Raw genomic sequence first — 19,826 nt, 5'->3', positions numbered from 1 at the left:
CTGGGATCCCACCTGAGGACCTCACTTTGTTGAATATTTTCTAGAAAAGTGTTTTTTTCTGACCTGCCTGAGAAAGCCCAGGAGACTCATGACCACTGCTTTGCATTGAACTCAGGACGCTGCCTGCTGGGCCTAGAACTGGCTGGCGGTGGTGATCTGGTACAGGGTCACTCTCCCTGTACCCTTCTGGACACCCTGCCCTCAAGGTGCTTCTCAGAAATCTGAGACTAGCCCTCAGGGTGCGGCCCCACCCGTCAACTTCACATGATATGCGGACTCCTGGGCTTTTGTCCCACGATGTCTTGAATCCTTGGATCGCTAAAGGCAGGTCCCGTGTTGCAACAAGGTGGCAGCCCCAGAGACCCCAACTGGACCCTGCAGCCCTTAAGTCACACATAGCTGCGGGAGCCCCTCTGCACCCCTGCTCCCGAGGTCACCACTCTCTGACTGCAGACTCATTCCCCAGTGGGGTCCACTCACTACGGGAGTCAGGGCCACAGAAGCTCATCCAGCATGGGGTCCATCCACCGGGCCTGGGCAGTTCACCCTGTGTGTTTGTTTCTCAGCTCATCCTCCACAGTTTGACCTGCTATGAGGAGCTGGTGACTTTTCTTCAGCAGAGTATCCATCAGGTATGAACCATGGTTTAGTGTGTGGGATGTGCATTGCTCAGCTTCTGCTTTCTTTGCCGAAGAGATGCTGGTGAGCTGGGGTTGTTCCCCATTCATCCCGAGCCTGGGGCAGTGGGGTGATGTCGGCTGGGAGGCCGAGGATCCGACCTCTGTCACTGAGTCCTGGACGTCGGGCCACAGCTACAGATAAAAGGAGCTGCCGTAGCCAGGGCTGCAGAAGCAGAGCAGGGATGGAGTGGGATCAGACTAAGGGAAGCTGTGATCAGACTGTGATTATGAGAGCCTTCTCTTTGTCTGAGGGCGAGCAGCTACCTCTGCAGGTAAAGACCCCTTTGTCAGTGGGTGGGGCCCCATATCAGCTGGGGAGGTGCCTAGGACGTGGATCCCTGGGCTGGGTTGGAGGTATGCGCACTGTTGTTGGAGACCCTGATAATAGAGGACCTTGCGTGGTGTCCTGGGAGGCAGGGCTGGGCTGGCCAGGGCCACTGGGATGTCCCTCTACTGGAGGAGAGCCATACGTCAGACTCCTGACTGTGAGATGGGGCAGAACCCAGCCAGGGTTCAGAGAGCCGAGGGAATTCAGAGTGTGGCTGTAGCCGTGGGGCTCCAGGAGTGAAGAACATTGTCTCTGGAGCCATCTCCCTGTGTTTGCATCTAGGTTACACCCCTTGGTAGCTCTGGGACTTTGGGCACCCTAATGCACCCTCCGTTCCTCATTTTCCTCCTATGGAGCATGAGGATGGTGATGGAGCCAGCCTTGGCTCTGCGTACGGAGAGCCTGGAGCACTGTGCCTGCTCCATGTTCCCAGTGGTCATTAGCTTCCACTGCGGATGTTTTATCACCCTGGTCATGATCTCCTAAGGCAACCTTGAGACAGGTTAGTTATAGTCAGGTAGAAATGGGAGGGAAGCATGGCCGAGAGGAAGCGGACTGAGCCATGGCTGGGGGGTTGAGATTCCCAACCACCAGGCCACACGGTTCTAATGTCTATGTGCCAGGCTGCAGGAGAGAAAGGCAATGAGGCCACCCTCTTCTGGGGCACAGGCCCATCTCCTTCCCTCCCCTCCGCCCTCCCTTCAGCTGTCCAGGCTGTGGGATCGGCCCTTTCAGGCTCCAGAGAAGGCATGAGAGCATTTGGTGGTGAGCCCAGAGGGCGGGAGGACACACTGGTTATGGGACCAGGCTGAACACGTCTGCTGTCAGAACACCCTCCTCGGGGACAATTCCTGGGAGACGCTGAGGGTCCAGGCATAGCCCAGGGACTGTTCTGGCCCTGACAGCACAGATGCCCCTTGGGTAGAAGAAGGGGGCCTGCATGAGACCCGCACAGGGAGGGTGTGGTCCCCTGAGGTGCCAGGCCACCTGCAGTCCACTCCCCAGAGCTGCTGCCTTGGGCATGACTTTGCCTGAGGAGGGGTCCAGAGCCTGGCCTGTCCTGGAGGTATGTGGGAGGGCCTCTGATGTAGGAGAGGTCCTGCCCTTGGCGTTGGGAGTCCTGGGTAGGCTGTCACTTGCTGCCTGCCCCGGCTTTCTCTGTTTCTTCACGGGCATCACCCAGTGGGCAGTCTTGTCGACACAGCGCGCTCACCACCAGCCTGGAGCAGGGGCACTGGGACCCTCTCTGTCCTATTCCTTGGTTACGTGTGGCCTCAGGAACGTCACTGGGTCTCAGTGGCCTCATCTGGAAACCAGAAGGTGGAGCAGTTGGTGGGTAACTTTCAGCTCTTTGTCGTCCAACTGTGATTCTTAAAGAAGAACCTTAAATGCGTGGGAAGGAATGTCTTCCAAATTACATACGAGGCAAGCTAAGCAGGCAGAAAGGACGCCTTTTATTAAACACACCAGAGCAGTGTGAGCATACAGCAATGCATCTGAGAGATGAGCAACTCCTGACAGCATCATGTGCGTTCAGGAAGGCCAGGACCAAGGCCACCTATGTCCACACTGTCAGGGGGAGCAGAGTTGGAAGAGGGAAGCCCTGTGGGGCTACTGTGGGCCATAGGAGGGGGTGATTGCTCACATTGTCAAAGATCTGAGGCCCTGTCATTGCCCTGATGGCCCTGGAGTGACCCTTCAGCACGAAGATTGTCTGCATCCTTGTCTATAAATGGGGTCTCCCTCCTCCCTCTTCCTGTACCCCCAGGAGTTTCGATGAAGCCCAAGCCAGACAGTGAATGTGAAAGAGGTTCTGCAAGTGGGGTCCTCGTCAGCAGTGGGAGCTGCCTTCTCCCTGCCACACCTCTGGGCTCAGGGCAGTTCTCCCTCCTCCTGGCATTGGTCTCTGGGTACGAGCCGTCAGTATTTGGCCCTTGCTCTGGAAGGCGGTGTTTCCCGCCTGCAGTTGAATTTGTGTTTTTGCTGGAAACTGTTGAGCCATCTCAGCACTACCCTCACCAAATTCATTTTTCATGGCCTGGGCCTAAGAGGGGTTCCTCGTGCCAGGCCTGGAAATGAACACTGAGCCACGTCTGCCCAAAATAAATAGCCTCCTTGCTGTGTTTTCGTTATAGCTCACCCTCTTGGTGAGATGTCTGGCCACCGCCCCCTGCGAGCTTGGGGATGGTCCCGCCCCTGCCTCCTACTGGGCTTCTCAATGGACTCAGGTCTCTCCAGAGCCCCAGTAGCTCAGGGGAATGGCCCCTTCTTCCCAAACAGTACCAGACATTTTTCCAGACCCTGCTGGTGCGTTCCGGCCCATTTGCCTGCCTGGGCTCTCCTTTCAATGCAGGCACTTTGCCCTGTGGCCTTCCATGGCTTGGCAGCTGGAATTTGATGAGATAATTTTAATAAATGTTTTTTAAAACCAAACGGGATATTTGGTGTCATTCAGTCGTGTTCCGGCAAAGGCCAGATGCCCCGGGTGGGGGTCATGTCCAGTCTCACCTAACCTGTCCACACAGACAGGCATATCCTTGGCTCAGGGTGAGTGCCCCTTGGAGATGTCCCCAGGACGGTGGCAAAGGCTGGCCTGAGGATAATAATAGTTCTCTACATTTGCAGAGAGAGTTAGGCTTACAACGGGCATCTGTGTTCATTACTTCATTGCAGTCCTGCAAAGAGGGGTAAATAGGCCCTGGAAGTGCCGTGGCCTCCGCAGACAATTGGCAGAAGTATGTAGGCATTTCAGAAGGGGAAGCTGAGATCCAGGGAGCTTTGTCACTCCCTAAGGCAACAGGCAAGCCTGTAGTAGAGCCATGATAAGGGTAATGGTGGCCTGAATCCTCCTGGACCTCTGTCCCCCCCACTGCACCCCCCATCCCCATGCAAGGACATCAGCATTACTCTTTGCAATTGTCAGAGCATTTCCACCGACCTGACCTCATAGGATGTGCCCCATAACCCAAGGAAGGAAACATGCAATGGAGGTACTCGTTATCCCCATTTTGCAAATGGGAAACTGAAGACAACAGAAGTTAAGTGACTAGCCTGAGGTCACAGAATTAGATGAAGTTGATTTAAGATTGTTGTTCATTCATTCATTCCATTTCTGCCCCACCCCCCTTTCCCCCTCTCCAAAAAAAAAACAAAAAAACAACTTACTTAGAAGACGCAAGAGATGTGAGTTTGAGCCTTGGGTCGGGAAGATCCCCTAGAATTGGAAATGGCAACCCACTCCAATATTCTTGCCTGGAAAACCTCATGGACACAGGATCCTGGTGGGCTTCAGTTCATGGGATCGCAAAGAGTCAGACACAACTGAGCTCACACAGAGATAAGAAATGATGTCCTTGGGTTTTGTTTGTTTGTTTTTTCGGTGCTTCAACTGTAATAAACCTGCCCTGTCTTGCCTCTGAGCCTTTGCATATGCTTTTCCTCTCACCTGGAACAAAGTTCCCTTCTCTTCTGATTCCTCCTTGTCCCTTGGGTTTCTGTCCAGACATTGCTTCCTCCAGAAAGCTTTCCTTGACACTCCCTCCTTCCCAAAGCCTCAGGTCTGTATTGACGGCCCTTCCTATGGGTTTCCAGGGAACCTTGTATTTCCCATCAGCATAGAGTCCCTTTCCCACCCCTCTTTTTTCAAGTTGCTCGCTATTCTTTCCTTCCTGAGTTACTTCTTGTGAGGGCAGACCTATGTCCACCTTGTTCCCAAGTTCCCAAGTAGAGCTTTAGCAGCCACATCCTCTTGGCACAAAAAGTTCATCCAGTAATTGTTTTTTTTGGAATGACTTGACGAGTCAAATGACTGGGTGAAAATAAAGATTGTGTGTGTATGTAACATTTAGAAAATACATACATATTTAATTGAACTGTAGTTGATTTACAATATAGTTCAGGTGTATGACATAGCAATTGAATATTTTTATAGATTATACTCTATTTAAAGGTATAAAATAGTGACTGTATTTCCCTGTGTTGTACAATATGTTTGTGTGATATACATCATAGTTTGTGGGCTTCCGTGGTGGCTCAGATGGTAAAGAAGTGCCTGCAATGCGGGAGACCCAGGTTTGATCCCTGGGTCGGGAAGATCCCCTGGAGAAGGGCATGACTACTCACTTCATATTCTTGCCTGGAGAATTCCATGGACAGAGGAGCCTGGCAGGCTGCAGTCTGTGGGACTGCAAAGAGTCAGACCCAACTGAGAGACTAACACTTTCACTTTCACAAGATAGTTTGTACCTCATAACCCCCTACCCCTTTCTTGCCTTTCCCCTTTTCCCTCTCCTCACTGATATATATCTGTGAGTCTGTTTCTGATTTATTATATTAATTCATTTAGTTTTTTAGATCCCACATAAAAGTGATAACATGCAGTATTTGTCTTCCCCTGATAAACTCTATAATTTTGATGAAAAGAAAATATCAGAAGTTTGAGCTAAAATAGTTTGAGTAGTTGAACATCATATTTGGCTCTGAGCCTCCTAGCAGCCAAGGCAAAAACAAAGTGGAAATATGATAAGTTATATAATTCTCATTCTTCTAGGAAAGTAAACTTTTTTTTTCAGTTTTCAGTTCAAAAAGAAACTGATCACCCATTAATAACAGTGACTATTATTACAGGCAGCATTTCCAACAATAACTCACAGAAGTGGTATCGTCCCCATAGGAAGGCCTTCACACCCATTTGCGGCGAGGAGAGCGTTCCTCTCGGAAGCAAAAGTGACATAGTCCATCCTAGTCATTCGTGGCCTGCTGGGCCTGCCGGACTCACTGGACAGGTGGGCCTTGAGGACCCGGCACCATACTGACCGCTAATGCGGGTGTCAGGCCCTGCTGGAAGTACTTTACCAGGACGATCTCACTTAATCTTCACAACAGCCTCATGAGGATGGTTCCTGTTTGTATTATCCTTGTTTTACAGATGAGAAGACTGGGGACGAAAAATTAAGAAATCTCCCTGTGGTCACATAGCTAGAAGTGGGGGTGCAGAGCCGGGATGTAAACCCAGGCAGCAGACCTCCGGCTCCAGACCAGGGTTGAGACTAGGGAAAGGCAAGCGGGGCACTCCTCAAATTCAGAGGGGTCCCCTCAAACCACAGTAATTAGCACAAATAATATTTTAGTGCAATAGCTAAAAACTATTAAAAATTAATCCAAAAAAAATTCATGATGAACGGCAAAAAATTTTGAAATGACAGGCTCTGCCCTTGCACTTGCCAGGCTCACCTCACTGGCACCTCCCCACCTGACCGTCCTCCAGCCTGCTCCCTGCCCAGTGCAGTTCTTAGGACCCCTTAGGAATAAGGGATTTGGAATCAGAGGGAGCCCCCAGGGTTCCCAGTGGGCGGCCTGCAAGTTGTGTGACGTTGGGCCAGTTGCTCAGTTTCTGAGCCCCCATTTCCTCACACGGCAGAGGGCGGTGAATATGGTGTTTATCCTACAGGCCCGGGGTAGTTTTAGATGTGATAATCAGCAGGAGACACCTGCACGGTAGTGGAGGCCACCACTGTCCGCGAGCTTCCAGGACTCCGAGGTCATGGGTGTTTCCTCGGGGGCACCGCATCTGCTCTGCTGTCACTGAGGCTTGTGTGTTCCTCATCCCTTTGGGAATCTGGTTTGGGAGACCTGCATGGAGTCTGCTGTGGGGCCACCTCTGGGACCCAGCTCGAAGTCGCTGGCTGGCTTGGAGTCAGCCTGCTCCCTGGGGTATGGTCCCCAAGGAACCCAGAGGAGGGAGGTGCAGACACTTGATGGTTCTCATTGCTTTCTCCTCTTTTCAGTTTGAAGCAGGCCCTTACGGATGTGTCCTGCTCACACTGTCGGCCATCCTGTCCAGATCGACAGAGCTGTGAGTATTTTCCCCTCTTAGTTCCCGGAGCCGGGCTTATCTGTCTGGTCACTGCAGAGCTTGGCGGGCAGTGGGTGCTCAGTGAGCCTGGTGGAAAGGATGAATGGAGCAGTGAACTGGGGGTCAGTAGGCTAGTCGGGGAGAGAACAGTTACATCCTCTGTACACATTGGCAGCACTACCTTCTCCTCCATCTCCCTGCATGTACTGGGGGCGGGGGGTCGCAGGGGACTCAGATCCAAAAGACATCCCCCCTCACCCCCTCAAGAGCTTACAGCACCCCTGGGGTCCTAGCAGCACTGCAGTGGGCGAGTGCTTGAGAGTGTATGTGGACTCCCTTGGATGTGTGCAGGGCTGGACAGTTGAGGCTGGGAGCTGGGAGATGACCAAGGGTCCTGTGGACATGCTGTGGGCCAAAGCAGTCCCAAAGGCTTCCAGGTTTGTGTCTAGAGCTAACTCTGAGGGCTGGGTCTGGGGCTGCACCAGGGCCTTAGAGGCTGGGGGAGCAGGGAGGTTGGGTACCCGACTTGTACTCTGGGCATCCCATCAAACTCAGGCTCCCAGGCTTCCTGAGAGCTGGAGCTCTGTCATCACCCTCATTCCCTGGGTGCTTTCTAGGCCTCTTTTCCATAGTTGTCACCTGAGCATTATGTCACCAGGGAGGGTAACAGATTAATAGCACATTAAGAGGTTTGTAAAACACAATTGATTACCCCATCCACTTCCAAGCAGAGCGCAGACCCCAGAGGACATGGAGAGCTAGGGGGACAAATTTTCACTTGACAGGGGAGCAGGATGTGTATGGTGTTGGGGAAGATTTGGAAACAACTCTGAGTAGGGGAGGTGGAAAGAGTAGCCATGGGGTGCCCAGACTGGCGGGGGGCCCGGCATAAGGAGGCACCTGCTCCCTGATCCTGGGCCTGAGCGGGTCTTGTCCACTTTCCCCCAGGCCTCGGGTGCTGGTGGGAGGAGCGGGAGGCCGGGGCTCTGCAGCCTCGTGCTGCGGGCCGGCCTGCTGCTCACTGCTACTGACCTTATTAAATGCGTGTGTGTGCACTTTCTAATGGCATTTTTCTTCTAATCCTGCCATAATGATATGATTCATTCCTGGCTGGGCTCACGTGCATGGAGACCATAAGCCGCTGCGCTGCGATCTCCCCAGGCCTGGGTTTGCTAATCCCTGGGCTGATGGGTGTGTGGGGGATACTCTTGAGCTCCCTGACAGGACGACCAGGCCTTTCTGCAATCCTCTGGGCCCGTTTCCCCCTCTGCACGGGGGCCCCCTGACTGTGGGGATCAAGGCCTCTGTGCTTAGAGTGTCTCTGCTCTTGGTGCCACTTGCCAGCCTGGAAGCTGGGCCCGCTGTTCATGCGCATGCTCCTTAGGGAGCTGCTCGGGCAGCCGTGTCCATTTGAGGGGCCTTGGGGCCCCCCATCCAGGCTTTGCTTCATGTTCTCTAGAGCTCCACCACTGGGGTGGCTTCTGCCACCTCCCCGCCCCATCCAACCAAGTCAGACCCCTAGGTGCCTGCCTCAGCCGTGGTACCTGTGGGGCATCTGTGTTGGGGAGGCTGCCCCGCTGGACCAGCACAACCTCATATGCCTGAGGGAAGGGGCTGCCAGGCCCCTCCGCCTCCACCAAGCACAGATGCAGAAAGGGACTTACACATACTCAGACACACAGATACACATGCAGACACACACGACACTGTGGGGGTCCTCTTGGCCCCAGAGAGGGTATGGAAAGATGGTCTCTCCTGCTCAGGGCCCCTGAGGACCTTCCGTGCGAACTGGAGGCCTGTGGTTCTGGAACCTTCCTGGGCAACTACAGCCATCCTGGCCCCTGCCTGCCAGGAGGACCTCACAGACACCCGCTCAAGCATTGGCCCCGGCAGCGCATCAGCGGGGTTTGTCTTACTCCTGTGGCTCCCCTTTCCCTTCTCCTAAGTAGACAGCATAGAGATCATTCTCATCAGAAGTAAGAAGGACAGCAGCCAACATCTAGGAAGCTTCCTACCCGCCAGGTTCTTGGCTGTGACGTTTTACACGAGACGCGTTTAATCCCCACAGCAATCTTGTTAGGTGGCACTGTTGTCACCTCTGTCATCATCTTTCGGATGAGAAAATAAGGCTCTGAGAGGCGAGTCGAGTGATTTGCCCAAGAGTTACACAGCTCACCTCGGGCAGCCAGGTCCCAGACAGGACTCTCTGGGGTTTGTTGTTTAAGGACTTGAACTTGGGAGTAGAACAGACTTGGTTTCATGCCTGCCTCCATACACCTTTGAGCCTGAGTTTCTTAGCTCTGTAAAATGGGGCTGATCATTCCGACCTCACATGGTTAAATGAAGACATACCTGTCGTGTGCCTGGCAGGTCCCAGGGGGTGGGAGGTCTTGGATGGCGGCTATGATTAGTCCCGTCCTATCCTAGCTGTGCTCAGAGCTTCTCTTGTCCTGTGCTGTCCTGTCTTGCCTTCAGTCTTGGCTGGGTGCCTCGTGGTGTAGATCAGGCCATGGGGATGTCCTGCAAATGGGTGATATGGGTCCTCCTTGCTGCCTGGAGACTGCTCTTTGCAGAAATCCCAGTTCTGCAAACACTGCTTAAAAACCACAGGACCAGGCGAACCTAAGGGCCTCCTGCTCTGGGGTTCAGATTTAGCTTTGCTGAATCCTTTGATACCATTTCAGGGTGATCTGGGGCATAAAGTGGGTAACCCAAAAGAGAGCACAAGTCTCTCAAATCATATGCTGTTCAGCCAGGAGAAGCGGGGCAGGGGTGGCTGGGAAACACACCAAGTTCTTCACAAACATAGTGTGAGTCTGTGTGTGTGTGTGGCGGGGTGTGTGTGGATGAGAGATGAGTGAGTCTGCAGGCCCGGGTGTGAGATGATGTGGGTGTTGGTGGTTGTGCCTGAGACTGTGGGAAGGGTGACTTGACTGTGTGTGTGCGGGAGTGTGAGTGTGACTGAGGGCATGACCGACCCTCCCCCTAGCAAGGCTCTGAGACTCATGTCTGAGTCCCAGAGGAGGCTGTCACCCCAGAGTCATTTCCCCCTGTCCGTGGGCTGTCCCCAGCGCTGGGTGGAGCCTGGGTGAGGGTACCATGGACAGACAGCTGCAGTAGGGTGCAGCCTGCCCCCTTCACCCTCAGAGGCTGAAAGAACAGCAGCAAAGCTGGCCTTTGAGTTTTGTTTACTCCAGGCTGAGTGCAAAGCCTTGAGAAGGCTTTATTATTTTTCTGCTTGATTTCAAGCCATCTATTTTCTTTCCTAAGATCTTGAGTTGCTTACAGTAAATCTCATGCAAGCTTTCATGTTCGCCTAGACCCCCTGCTTTCCAAACCGCCTGGCCCAGAACTTTCCCCCGCACATTCTCAGAAACCCCAAAGATGCTCAGGGTTGTGGGGTCAAGGTCAGCTCTGTGCCAGGCCTTGCAGAGGGCAGCGCAGGGGTGTGCCAGCCCCTCGGCACAGGGAGGGTTTGGGCGACGCCCCTCGGGTGACTTAGGCCCAGGGGGTGGGGGTGGGGGACGGCTTGTGAAGAAAACCTTTTCATTCAGTAGACCTTTGGCATTCATTGCAGTGGCAACTCTCGATGCCCAAGGGCAGTCTTGAAAGTCCAGAAGAGGCAGTACTTTGTCATTTGCTGAAGTAATTTTTGAGCAGCACAAGCCAGGCACTGAGGGTGTGGAGCAGCCCCCACAGCGTGTGGCTCTGTGCTCTCTGTAACCGTCTCCTCAGTGGAAACAGCAACACAGTGAAACAGCCTGGAACTGAAGGCTAGCCATGTGCATTGGTCAGGCAAAGGCAAGTAACAGAGAGCCAGCTCTTACCGTAAGCAGAAAGCGCTCTATTAATTGATTTATGTTGAAGCCCAGGGCTTTGGGAGTGGCTGGATCTAGAAACCCAAACAGTGTCTTTGGGACTGGGTGTCCTCCCTTCTGTCTCTTCACTCTTGCTCCCTGTGTCTCCGCCGTGTTCCCAGGGGAGCCTCCTGCTTGGCGGGCTCCAGGGAGCCTTTTCACGGGCACTCCTCAGCCTACAGGGAGCTGCGTTGTGTCCCCACTTCTGAAACCTCGCGGTGGCCAGGCCTGGGTTGCAACTATTGTGGGGCCTGTGAACTCAGGGAGCTGCCCCCGAAGGTGGTCAACCCCTCCTCCCCCACCCAGGGACCCACCACACTGGCTGGGGAAGGGATGGGGCAGGCACGGGCTGTGTGGTGAGGAACTCGAGGTGTGGGACATATCCAGGAGCTGGAGGGGGCTTGAGCTTGAGGGTGGGTTAGATCTGGGCCCTGCAGGACACCCTCAGAGATGGAGAGAAGCAGTGGTAAAGCTTCCGGTCTGCCTTAGGGGGGCTGGGCTGGCTGGTGGCTGGTGACATAGGGATTTGAGCAGAGGGCTGTTCTGGCTGAGAATCACAGGATCTTGGTGGCCACAGACACGCAGTCCTGGTAGAAAGGGATAGATAGGATTCTCGTCAGCGTTCTCCTCCACCCTCCTATCACACCCCCTAAACCCGAGTCCAGGAAGGGAGGTGCACACAGAGCTGCCCAGAGCGGGTGCCCTGACTCCACACTGCTTTGCAGCCCTGAATGGAGCCTCGCCTCTCTCCCCTGTCTCTTCCAGGTGGGACATGGAGACCAAGTGAAATGGTTAATGGCCCTCATTCCCAACATGGCAAGTTCTTTTGACTATAGGTGGGAGACTGGAGGAGAGGAACTTTCTCAGTGAACTCCAGGTCACCTTTAACCTGGATTTGAATTCCAGTGGAGGCTGTATTTGAAGGCAAAAGGAAAAGAGGGTGGCAGAGGATGAGATGGTTAGATGGCATCACCGACTCAGTGGACATGAGTTTGAGCAAGCTCTGGGAGATAGTGAAGGACAGGGAAGTCTGGCATGCTGCAGTCCATGGGGTCACAAAGAGTCGGACAAGACCTAGCGACTGAACAACAAAGGAGGCCGGGTAGTGAGTGCTTTCAGCAGACGTGTCTGAAGAGGTCAAGGTGGTATGTGGGAGGCAGACCCAAAGGGCTTGCCTATACTTTGTCATTGGAAGTAGCAGACTCTCTCCCCAGGCCCCCTTCCTTTGACTGACCTTGCTTCCTCCTGGGTTCCCTTTCTGGGAGCACCCAGCTCCCATGTCTCCCAGCTCCTGTGCAATGATCAGAGTTCTGTCCTGTAGCTCTCTGGTCCGCTCTCTCACCCCGAGGAAGCCAGGTTCTGAGGGTGCAGCACCGGCTGGAGGCGGAGGGGGGCGGGAGGGCCCTGGGACCCTGCAGGTGCAGAGCAGATGGGCCCCGAATGATGTGAGCCTGCCCACACCCAGCCCCTGGAACAGCCTCCAGAAGCTGGGTCCCAGGCAGTGTTTGGAGGCGGGCAGAAGCAGGCGTCCCTCCCACTCAGCTGAGGCTGGGCAAAAACAGCCTACCCTGGGCTTTGGGGGCTGACGGTAACCCAAGGAGCAGGCCCATAGGCCTGGAGTCATTATTCCATTTTGCAGTTGTGGGGACCAAGGCTCTGAGAATTCAGGGTAGGTTGGCACACAGCTGATAGCATCACCAACATATCCTGTGCCTACATGGCCCTTCCTGGGCTGGGTGGGGAATGACAGGCACTTCTATTCCATGTCTGCCCACTTAGAAGGAGAGTGGGAAACAGGACACCAGGGAGTCCCAGACAAATTGATGTTTGTCTTCTGGCTTCACTCTCCACTTCATTTCAGCCAGCATGGTCTGGTCCTAGATGCTGAGATGGCAAGTCATGGCCAGTGAGTGCCAGCAGGGCGTGGCTGAAGGCGGCAGGTCCGCCCACAGACAGAGCCTGGGGGCTGGATGCAGAGAAGGGTGACCAAGCCCAAACCACCCCAGGGTTAGTGGCAGAGCTGGGAGGGTCTCCTGATGCCCAGTGCACCCAGCAGCCCTACCCATTGACCCTAGGGCTACACCTGCTTGTTCCACGAAAGGCTCGCTCAGATGCCTGGGTAGAGAGGACTGGCCTCAGGAGGAGGAAGAGACCATTCACCTTTGGAAGGAATCTCCAGTCTATCTCCAGCTGCTTGGGTGGGAAGCTTGTTTCTGCCTGCCTCTGACCATGCCCTGGGACCCCACTTCCAGAGGCTGTTCCATAAGATGGGTGTGGGCAGGCTCACATCATTTGGGGTCCATCCGCTGTGCACCTGCGTGGTTAGGGCCCAGTTCTGGGCGCTGCGGGGCTGGATGGACAGTGTTACCCTGACCCTCCAGGTCCTTGCTGCTTGGAGGAGCAAGGTTGGCACCCGGAAAGCAGTGGGTTTGGGGGGCGCTATTCAGAAGGGGGTGTCCACAGAGAGATGGGGCACCTCTGTCCTGGGGCATGGGAGGTGTCTCTTAATGGATGAGACGACATTTAGCAGAGCTTGAGGGCTTCATTGGAAGGGCCGTGGCAGGCAGCAAGGACAAAGCAGGCGAAGGCCAGCTGAGAGGTCTTCAGGGACTGGTTCCTCCAGGTGTGGTTGGAAGGAAGGTGTGGGCACGTGGGGGGAGGAACAGGAGCGGTGAGGGGGAAAGGGGATGGGGAGGGAATGGCTTGGGCATCTCTGTTTTCTCTTTCTTCCTTTAGGCCTGTCCCTCTCTCTCCATCCCCACACCTTGCCCTGTTCCTGGGTCCCCATCTATCCGTTCCTCTTTAGGGCCCCTGCCGGCAGAATGGAAATAGCACCCGTTCCCTCCCATCTGGGTAGCTGTCTGGAGTTTGCGAGTCTTTTTTATGGGCTCATCCCTTATCGCAACAACCCTTTGAAGTGGTTATTGTTATCCCTGTCAGGGGATGCCATACTCAAGGCTCAGAGGTAGAAAACAGTTTACCAAAGGTCACAGTGCAGGTGGCAGAGGGGACCTGACACCCAGATGTTGTGACTCATTGTCAATTCCCTGTCAACCTTCCTGAGAAAACAGTCAGTATCCACCACATCCAGATCCTTTTAAGATATCCATGGCCACAGTTCAGTCACTGGGAGTGGAGCCTCCATCTATTCTGGGTTCTTGGCCGTGATACGAATAGTCGAAGTTCCAGGAATCGTGGCCGCTCAGTCATTGTTATTTTTTGTTGTTGTTGTTATGGCTGTTATCGTAGGAAAAAGGAAGTGACATTTCCCAAATGTCAAGTGCTTTATATAGTTCATCTCATCCAGTTCTCACAGCAATTCTGTAATAGAAAGAGGTGTCTTCATACCCATTTTGCAGGTGGGGAAACTGAGGCTCAGAGAGGGGAGTAATCCCAGTGTCCCTGAGTTGAGAGTCCAGGTTCTCTTAGTTGTTCCACAGCTGTCCTTTCACTGTTGATGTTGCCCTCAAGAGTCAATAGAAGTCCCCGCAATAGGTGATGGTTTTTGGAGGCCACTGCAGGTGGCCGGGAATACAGTGGAAGGTGCATTATCTAGGGGAGGGTCTCCTGGGAGGGACAGGCAGGAGCTGGCCCAGTGGGGTCTGGGGGTGCCCTGGGCCTGGCGCCCCAGAGGTCAGGTGGAGGGAAGGTGGCTGGTGAGGTCCTCCTGCTAAAAATAGTTGGTTAATTACCAACTATTTTTAGGCATGATGTTTTAAATATCAGAGTTGTGGACCAGACACACTTGTTCACATCCTGGAGGGTCCCTGGAGACCTTTCTGCTCCAGGCCTCTGGTTTTATAAATGAAGACACAGGCTGAGAGCGAGGCAGTGACTTGCCCGAGGTCACCCAGCCAGGCCAGGACCCCGCTGACCCCACCTCTCGTGGACACTGATTTTAGGTGAATTTTGGCTATAGACCAGAACCCTATTTCTCGGCCACTTGGGCGTATCCTTCTTATTCAGAAACTTCTGCACAAAATGCCCATATTCACACGTTCACTTGCGTGTTGGGTAGGCTTTAGAGTGACGGGACAAGCTGTGTCTCAGCCAGGGAGGGTGGCAACCAGCAGCGGGGTTGCAGGGCTCCCGTACCTGTCTGGAGCTGGCTGACCGGGCTGACTACGATCATGTGTTTCAGGCTGCACTGTGTGATGTTGGCGTCAGGTCAGGGACACAGTCCTGGCCTGCCGACTCTGTATGACCCCAGGTCTCTTCTCCTTTCTGGGTCTCAGTTTCCCCATCATCACGGAGATGGTGGTTCTTGCCTGCTGGCCTCCAAGGCTTTAGGGAGGTGTTCCTGAAAGTGTCGGAGACCGCAGACTCTGCAGGTCCAAGTCTTGTACACTGGAAGCTGCTCAGAGGCAGAACCTTTGTCCCTCCGAGCCCTGTGCTGGAGGGAAGGTTGGACAGAGCCAGTGGAGCTCTCAGACCAGCTTCAGCCTGAGAGTGAGCTGGCACCTGTCACTACCTCTGGGCCAGCTGCATCCTTTCTCTGGCCATTCATTCTCCCATCTGCACAATGCTGGGCCCTGGGGGATGTGCTAGCCCTGACGCCCTCCTCGTTCTGTTTCTTGGCGCAGAGCAGCATCTCAGGACCTCCCGACAGAGGCAGAGCTGGGAGAAACCGTCCTTGCTGGCACTCTGGGCAGAGGCCCCTCCACTGTCAGCAGGTGGACTGGACACCCCCAGGGTTGGCTCATCACCCCAGACCATTGATCCAGGTTCTGGCCCTTGGCTTCCAGAATGCTGAGGAGGTTGGTGGCAGGGCAGCTAGAGCCACGCCCCTCCTCGTAAGTTTCCATGCCTTGGGCAGGTCCGCTTAGGCTCCCACCACTCTGTGCTTCCTGCAGTCTAAAATCCAGGCCAAGTTCCTGCTCCTTGAGGGGGTCCCCAGTACAGGACAGTCTCAGGGGACAGACTTCATCAGGACCTGGCTTCTCCTGGCTCCTGTCACCCAGCCTGGTGCCTGGGTCCTCGGGCTTTGTAGAACTCCCCTGGGGTCCAGTGTTGTCTAGCCCCCAGAAAGACCATGGAAGTAATAACCTGCTCATTAGACTGGAATGGTGGTCAGTCCTAGGGGAGGGCCCATTGCAGCTTGAAGCTCAGAAGCCCAGAAGGTAGGGACCCTAGAGCCCTTCAGCACCGCTCCCCCCCCCCCACACTGATTCAGCCCCTACACCTGGGACGCTGCCTGACCTTGCGCAAAGCCCCTCATATTTCAAAAGGGGAGACTGAGACCCAGAGAGGGGAGGTCTGTGGCCCTACGGCGAACGGGGGCTAGAACTCAGACCTGGTGCTGGCCCTGCCATGTGAATTGCCTCATCTCTGGGCAGAGCAGAAGCTGCTGTTTCTTTGCTTCGAGACTCCTCACTTTCAGCTCTCCAGGGATTTCCCCTGGAGGGAGGTCTGGGCATCTAGATTTGCCAAAGTTGTAAATCTCTTAAGCCATAAGCTGCTCCTTGGCGTCTCCCAAATGCCCTGATATGAAATACAGATGTTCCTCCCTTTTAATATCTGAGTCTACTTCTGAATTTCCCATCATGTTTGCACCTAAGGATGCAATTACCATTTCCTCCCATTGTCCTCTCTGCCTGTCCCTCTGCTCTCAGCTGACGCAGGCGCTCAGCCCTGCTGGGTGAACATGAGACTGTGAGGTTATGAAGATCAGACTGCTTCTGAAAGCTTCGGGGCGGCTCGGGGCCAGTGATGCTTATCAGTCTACCCAGGGCCCCTCTGAGGTTATTTTCTTCCCTTCAGAAGATGCCTGTGTATGCCACGAGGAGTATTTCCATCAATTCTTCTGCCCGAGCCAGCACCAGCTGCATGCCACCCTCGGCCATTTGTCCCCCCGTCCCCCCAGCTGGCTCCTTCCCAGGCCTGCTGGGCCATGTCTGGTGGGCCAGCCTACAAGGCCCTTCTAAAGGACTCCCACCTCAGTGGTTTTTGGCTGGGCCCTGCAGGGCTAACCCAGGGCCATGTGGACCACGGACCATCACCGTTTGACCACAGTAGTATGTTTTAGGTTTATGGACTTACGGCAGGTCTTAGATTTAACGCATGAAACCGAGGCCAGGTTTTTCTTCTCTTCCACTGGAAGGAAAAACAAACGTCATGATTACTTGGCTCTTTCTACCTCTGGGCTATCTCTCGGCGCTCTCTTTGGGGTGGGGATATAGGGGGTAGGCCAGGTCACGGCCCATGCTGGGTGGGCAGCTATAGGGGGAGCCAGCTCCCTGGCCTCAAGTAACACCCTACCCGTGGTGTTAACCTCTGAGCTTCTTTCCACATCTATAAAAGCTCAGTCATGTCTGACTCTTTGCAGCCTCATGGACTGTAGCCCGCCAGACTCCTCTGTCCATGGAATTTTCCAGGCAAGAATACTAGAGCAGGTTGGCATTTCCTACTCCAGGGGATCTTCCTGACCCAGGGATCAAACCTACATCTCTCACGTCTCCTGCATTGGCAAGTGGATTCTTTACCACTAGCGCCACCTGGGAAGCCCTGCCAAGTCTATAATATATAGTAATTGCCATTTCCCCCGGTGGCTGGAGGTTTGAAATGCTGTCCTCTGTATAAGTGCAGTCTGTGGAGGGGAGCTCCTTTCTTATTACCCATCGCACAGCTCTGTTCAACAACAATGCTTTGTGTCCTAAGGGATTTACTTTGGGGTAAAAGGAGTCATGTCCTTATGGTGAGTTTTCCATATAATATCATGGTTTTGAGATTTATGGGCAAGGGGCTTGCGTCCTAGTACTGACCTCACATGTGACAGGGCCACTGCTGATGTGACACCCTGCATTGTTCTGGCCCCCAATAGCATACAGTCATAGAAACCTCTTTCTTTCAGTTTGGTGGGTTTCTTTTGGCAAAGTTGCTTTTCTCCTTGTGCCTTTGCGGGGACACCCATTCTGAAGGTGGAGCCACAGGTGTGACGTGGGGCGAGGGGAACACAGGCCACTGAGACTGGCAACTAGGTCCCTCTCCAGCGCCATCAACCATGAGCTGAGTGTCCTGGGCAAGTCAGTTCTTGGAGCCTTGGTTTTCTTTCAGGGTTTAGGAAATAGTGACTATACTCGGCCTCGTACAGAGTTTATGCCCAGGTGGTGGTAGCTTTTTTTTTTTGGACTCAAGGAGGCATTTGAGGCCATTCCTCCTATTTAACTGACTTGTAGACTGAGGACAGGGCAGGGGATGTCCAGTCCCCACCATTAGTAAGTGACGGAGTGTGAATGCAGGGTGTAGATTCCAAACCCAGGGCCCTTTTCTGCTGTGGCATGCTTCCATCCCCAACCTCTGGTTGCCCACAGAGGGCCCGATGAAGCCAGAGTGGAGGCCGCTGCCCAGAGCAGAGTGAGTCCCGGGCTCCGGCCCCAGGGTGGGCACAGAGTACAGAAACTCGGGTTCCCGACAAAGCTGGAGTCCTGGGCCTCAGCCTGGAACCTCAGGGGAGTCCCAGGCCCTCCTTGAGGTTTGCCCGGCAGCCCAAGTCAGGCAGAGACGTGCTAACAGCCCTTTCTTCTTGCTCCCCAGTGTCCGCCAGGACTTCGACGTCCCCACCAGCCACCTGATTGGAGCACACGGATACTGCACGCAGGTCAGGGCCATGGTAGGGTGTGGGGCAGCCTAGCACATCTTTCCCTTCCTCTTCCCTTCTGTCTTTGCTCCTGCTAGCTCTCCCCGAGCAGCTTTCAGGTTCTGCTGGGCTTCCTCATCACAGAGACCTAGAAAGGGAACTCGGGTTAGCTTCTGCTTTTAGGCTTTGCTGTGCCCAATATGTGTGCCTGTAGACAGAGGAGGTGCCAAAGAGACAGACCCAAGCACTGCCCAGCCCAGAGCCCCGGCGTGAATGAGGGGCCCAGGTCCAGCTGTGGCGACGACGGCCCTGGCCCCCTGCATTTGTACAGGATATTGTCTTTAGGACCACCCTTCCCTCTGCATCTTCACAGAGGGGCCTTGTGGAGAGCAGGTCTCCCTTAGCACAACTGCTTGTCTTCAATTCTCCCGGTTTCCCGGTGATACAGGAAAAGGATCTGTTTACCTATCATGGCAGGCACTTCCCTGGAAGTCCAGTGGTTGAGAATCCACACTTCCATTGCAGGCGTCACAGGTCTAATCCCTGGTTAAGGAACTAAGATCCCACATGCGGCAAGGTGCGGCCAAAAAATAAATAAATAAAAATAAATTTAAGATCCTGTCATCAGGTGTCAGGACTGGGAGCCAAATGCTCCACCTGACTTCTGCCTGAGCTTTTCTCTGCATGGCAAGATCTCCCTGAGTGGCCACCTGGCCACGGTTAAACCCAACCCTCAGTGCCTCTGGGGGCAGCGCATATAGCACAAACTTGGCTGGGTGGAGCCTCTCTGGCTGCTGGGCCCACAGAGGACAGCTGACCCCAGCTGTCCTAGGGGTCCTGGCTCACACGTGCCAGTCCTGAAAACACATCTGGGCACCATGCAGGGGCTAGCTCAGGGCCTGTGGTTTGTCTCAGGCACCCAAGGAGATGTGAGGTTGGCTGTTGCCCAGCCCCCAGAGAAAGGTTTCAGGCTGAGCGGCCACTGGGGGTGGTCCAGCCCGCTCTGGGTCTTCCTACCTGTCCTCCCTTTGGGAGCTTCCCCACGCAGGCAGAGCAGTGCTACTCAGGGGAGGGCACTTAAACAGTATACAGGGGATATAGAACAGAGCCTGGGCTGAATTCTGAGCTGTGTTGGCAGTTTCACTTGTGGCGTGAGCTGGGACAGTTTTCTTCCCCTTCCTGAACCTTGGTCTCTTCATTTGTAGAGTGAAACACTGGGACTAGATCAGTCTTCTTCTTCTTCTTCTTTTTTTTTTTTAAAGTATTTATATATTTATTTGGCTGCATCAGATCTCAGTTGTGGTGCACAGGCTCTTTAGTTAAGGTGTATGAGCTTAGGTGCCCCATGGCATATGGGATCTTAGTTCCCCAACCAGGGATTGAACCCAAGCCTCCTACATTGGAAGGTGGATTCTTAGCCACTGGACCACCAGGGAAATCCCTAAGTCAGTGCTTTTTGAACTTGGATGTGCCCGTGAATCCTACAAAATCTTGTTGAAGAGCTGGCTCAGATTCAGTGGGCCTGGACTGG

General features: G+C 54.2%; 1 protein-coding gene across 1 annotated transcript in view; it reads left to right on the top strand.

The window, feature by feature from the left end:
* MINDY4 (MINDY lysine 48 deubiquitinase 4) overlaps positions 1–19,826 on the top strand; it is a 108,906-nt gene that overhangs the window by 68,986 nt on the left and 20,094 nt on the right. The window contains exons 12-14 of the mRNA XM_043463269.1: positions 567–632; positions 6,795–6,862; positions 18,253–18,316. Of these exons, the coding sequence (XP_043319204.1) occupies positions 567–632; positions 6,795–6,862; positions 18,253–18,316 (198 nt within the window). The remainder of the gene's footprint in view (positions 1–566; positions 633–6,794; positions 6,863–18,252; positions 18,317–19,826) is intronic.

The sequence above is a fragment of the Cervus canadensis genome, chromosome 3 (assembly GCF_019320065.1).
Source record: "Cervus canadensis isolate Bull #8, Minnesota chromosome 3, ASM1932006v1, whole genome shotgun sequence".
Taxonomy (NCBI): domain Eukaryota; kingdom Metazoa; phylum Chordata; class Mammalia; order Artiodactyla; family Cervidae; genus Cervus; species Cervus canadensis.
Note: the sequence above shows the minus strand (reverse complement) of the source record. Positions and strands in the feature narration are given on the sequence as shown.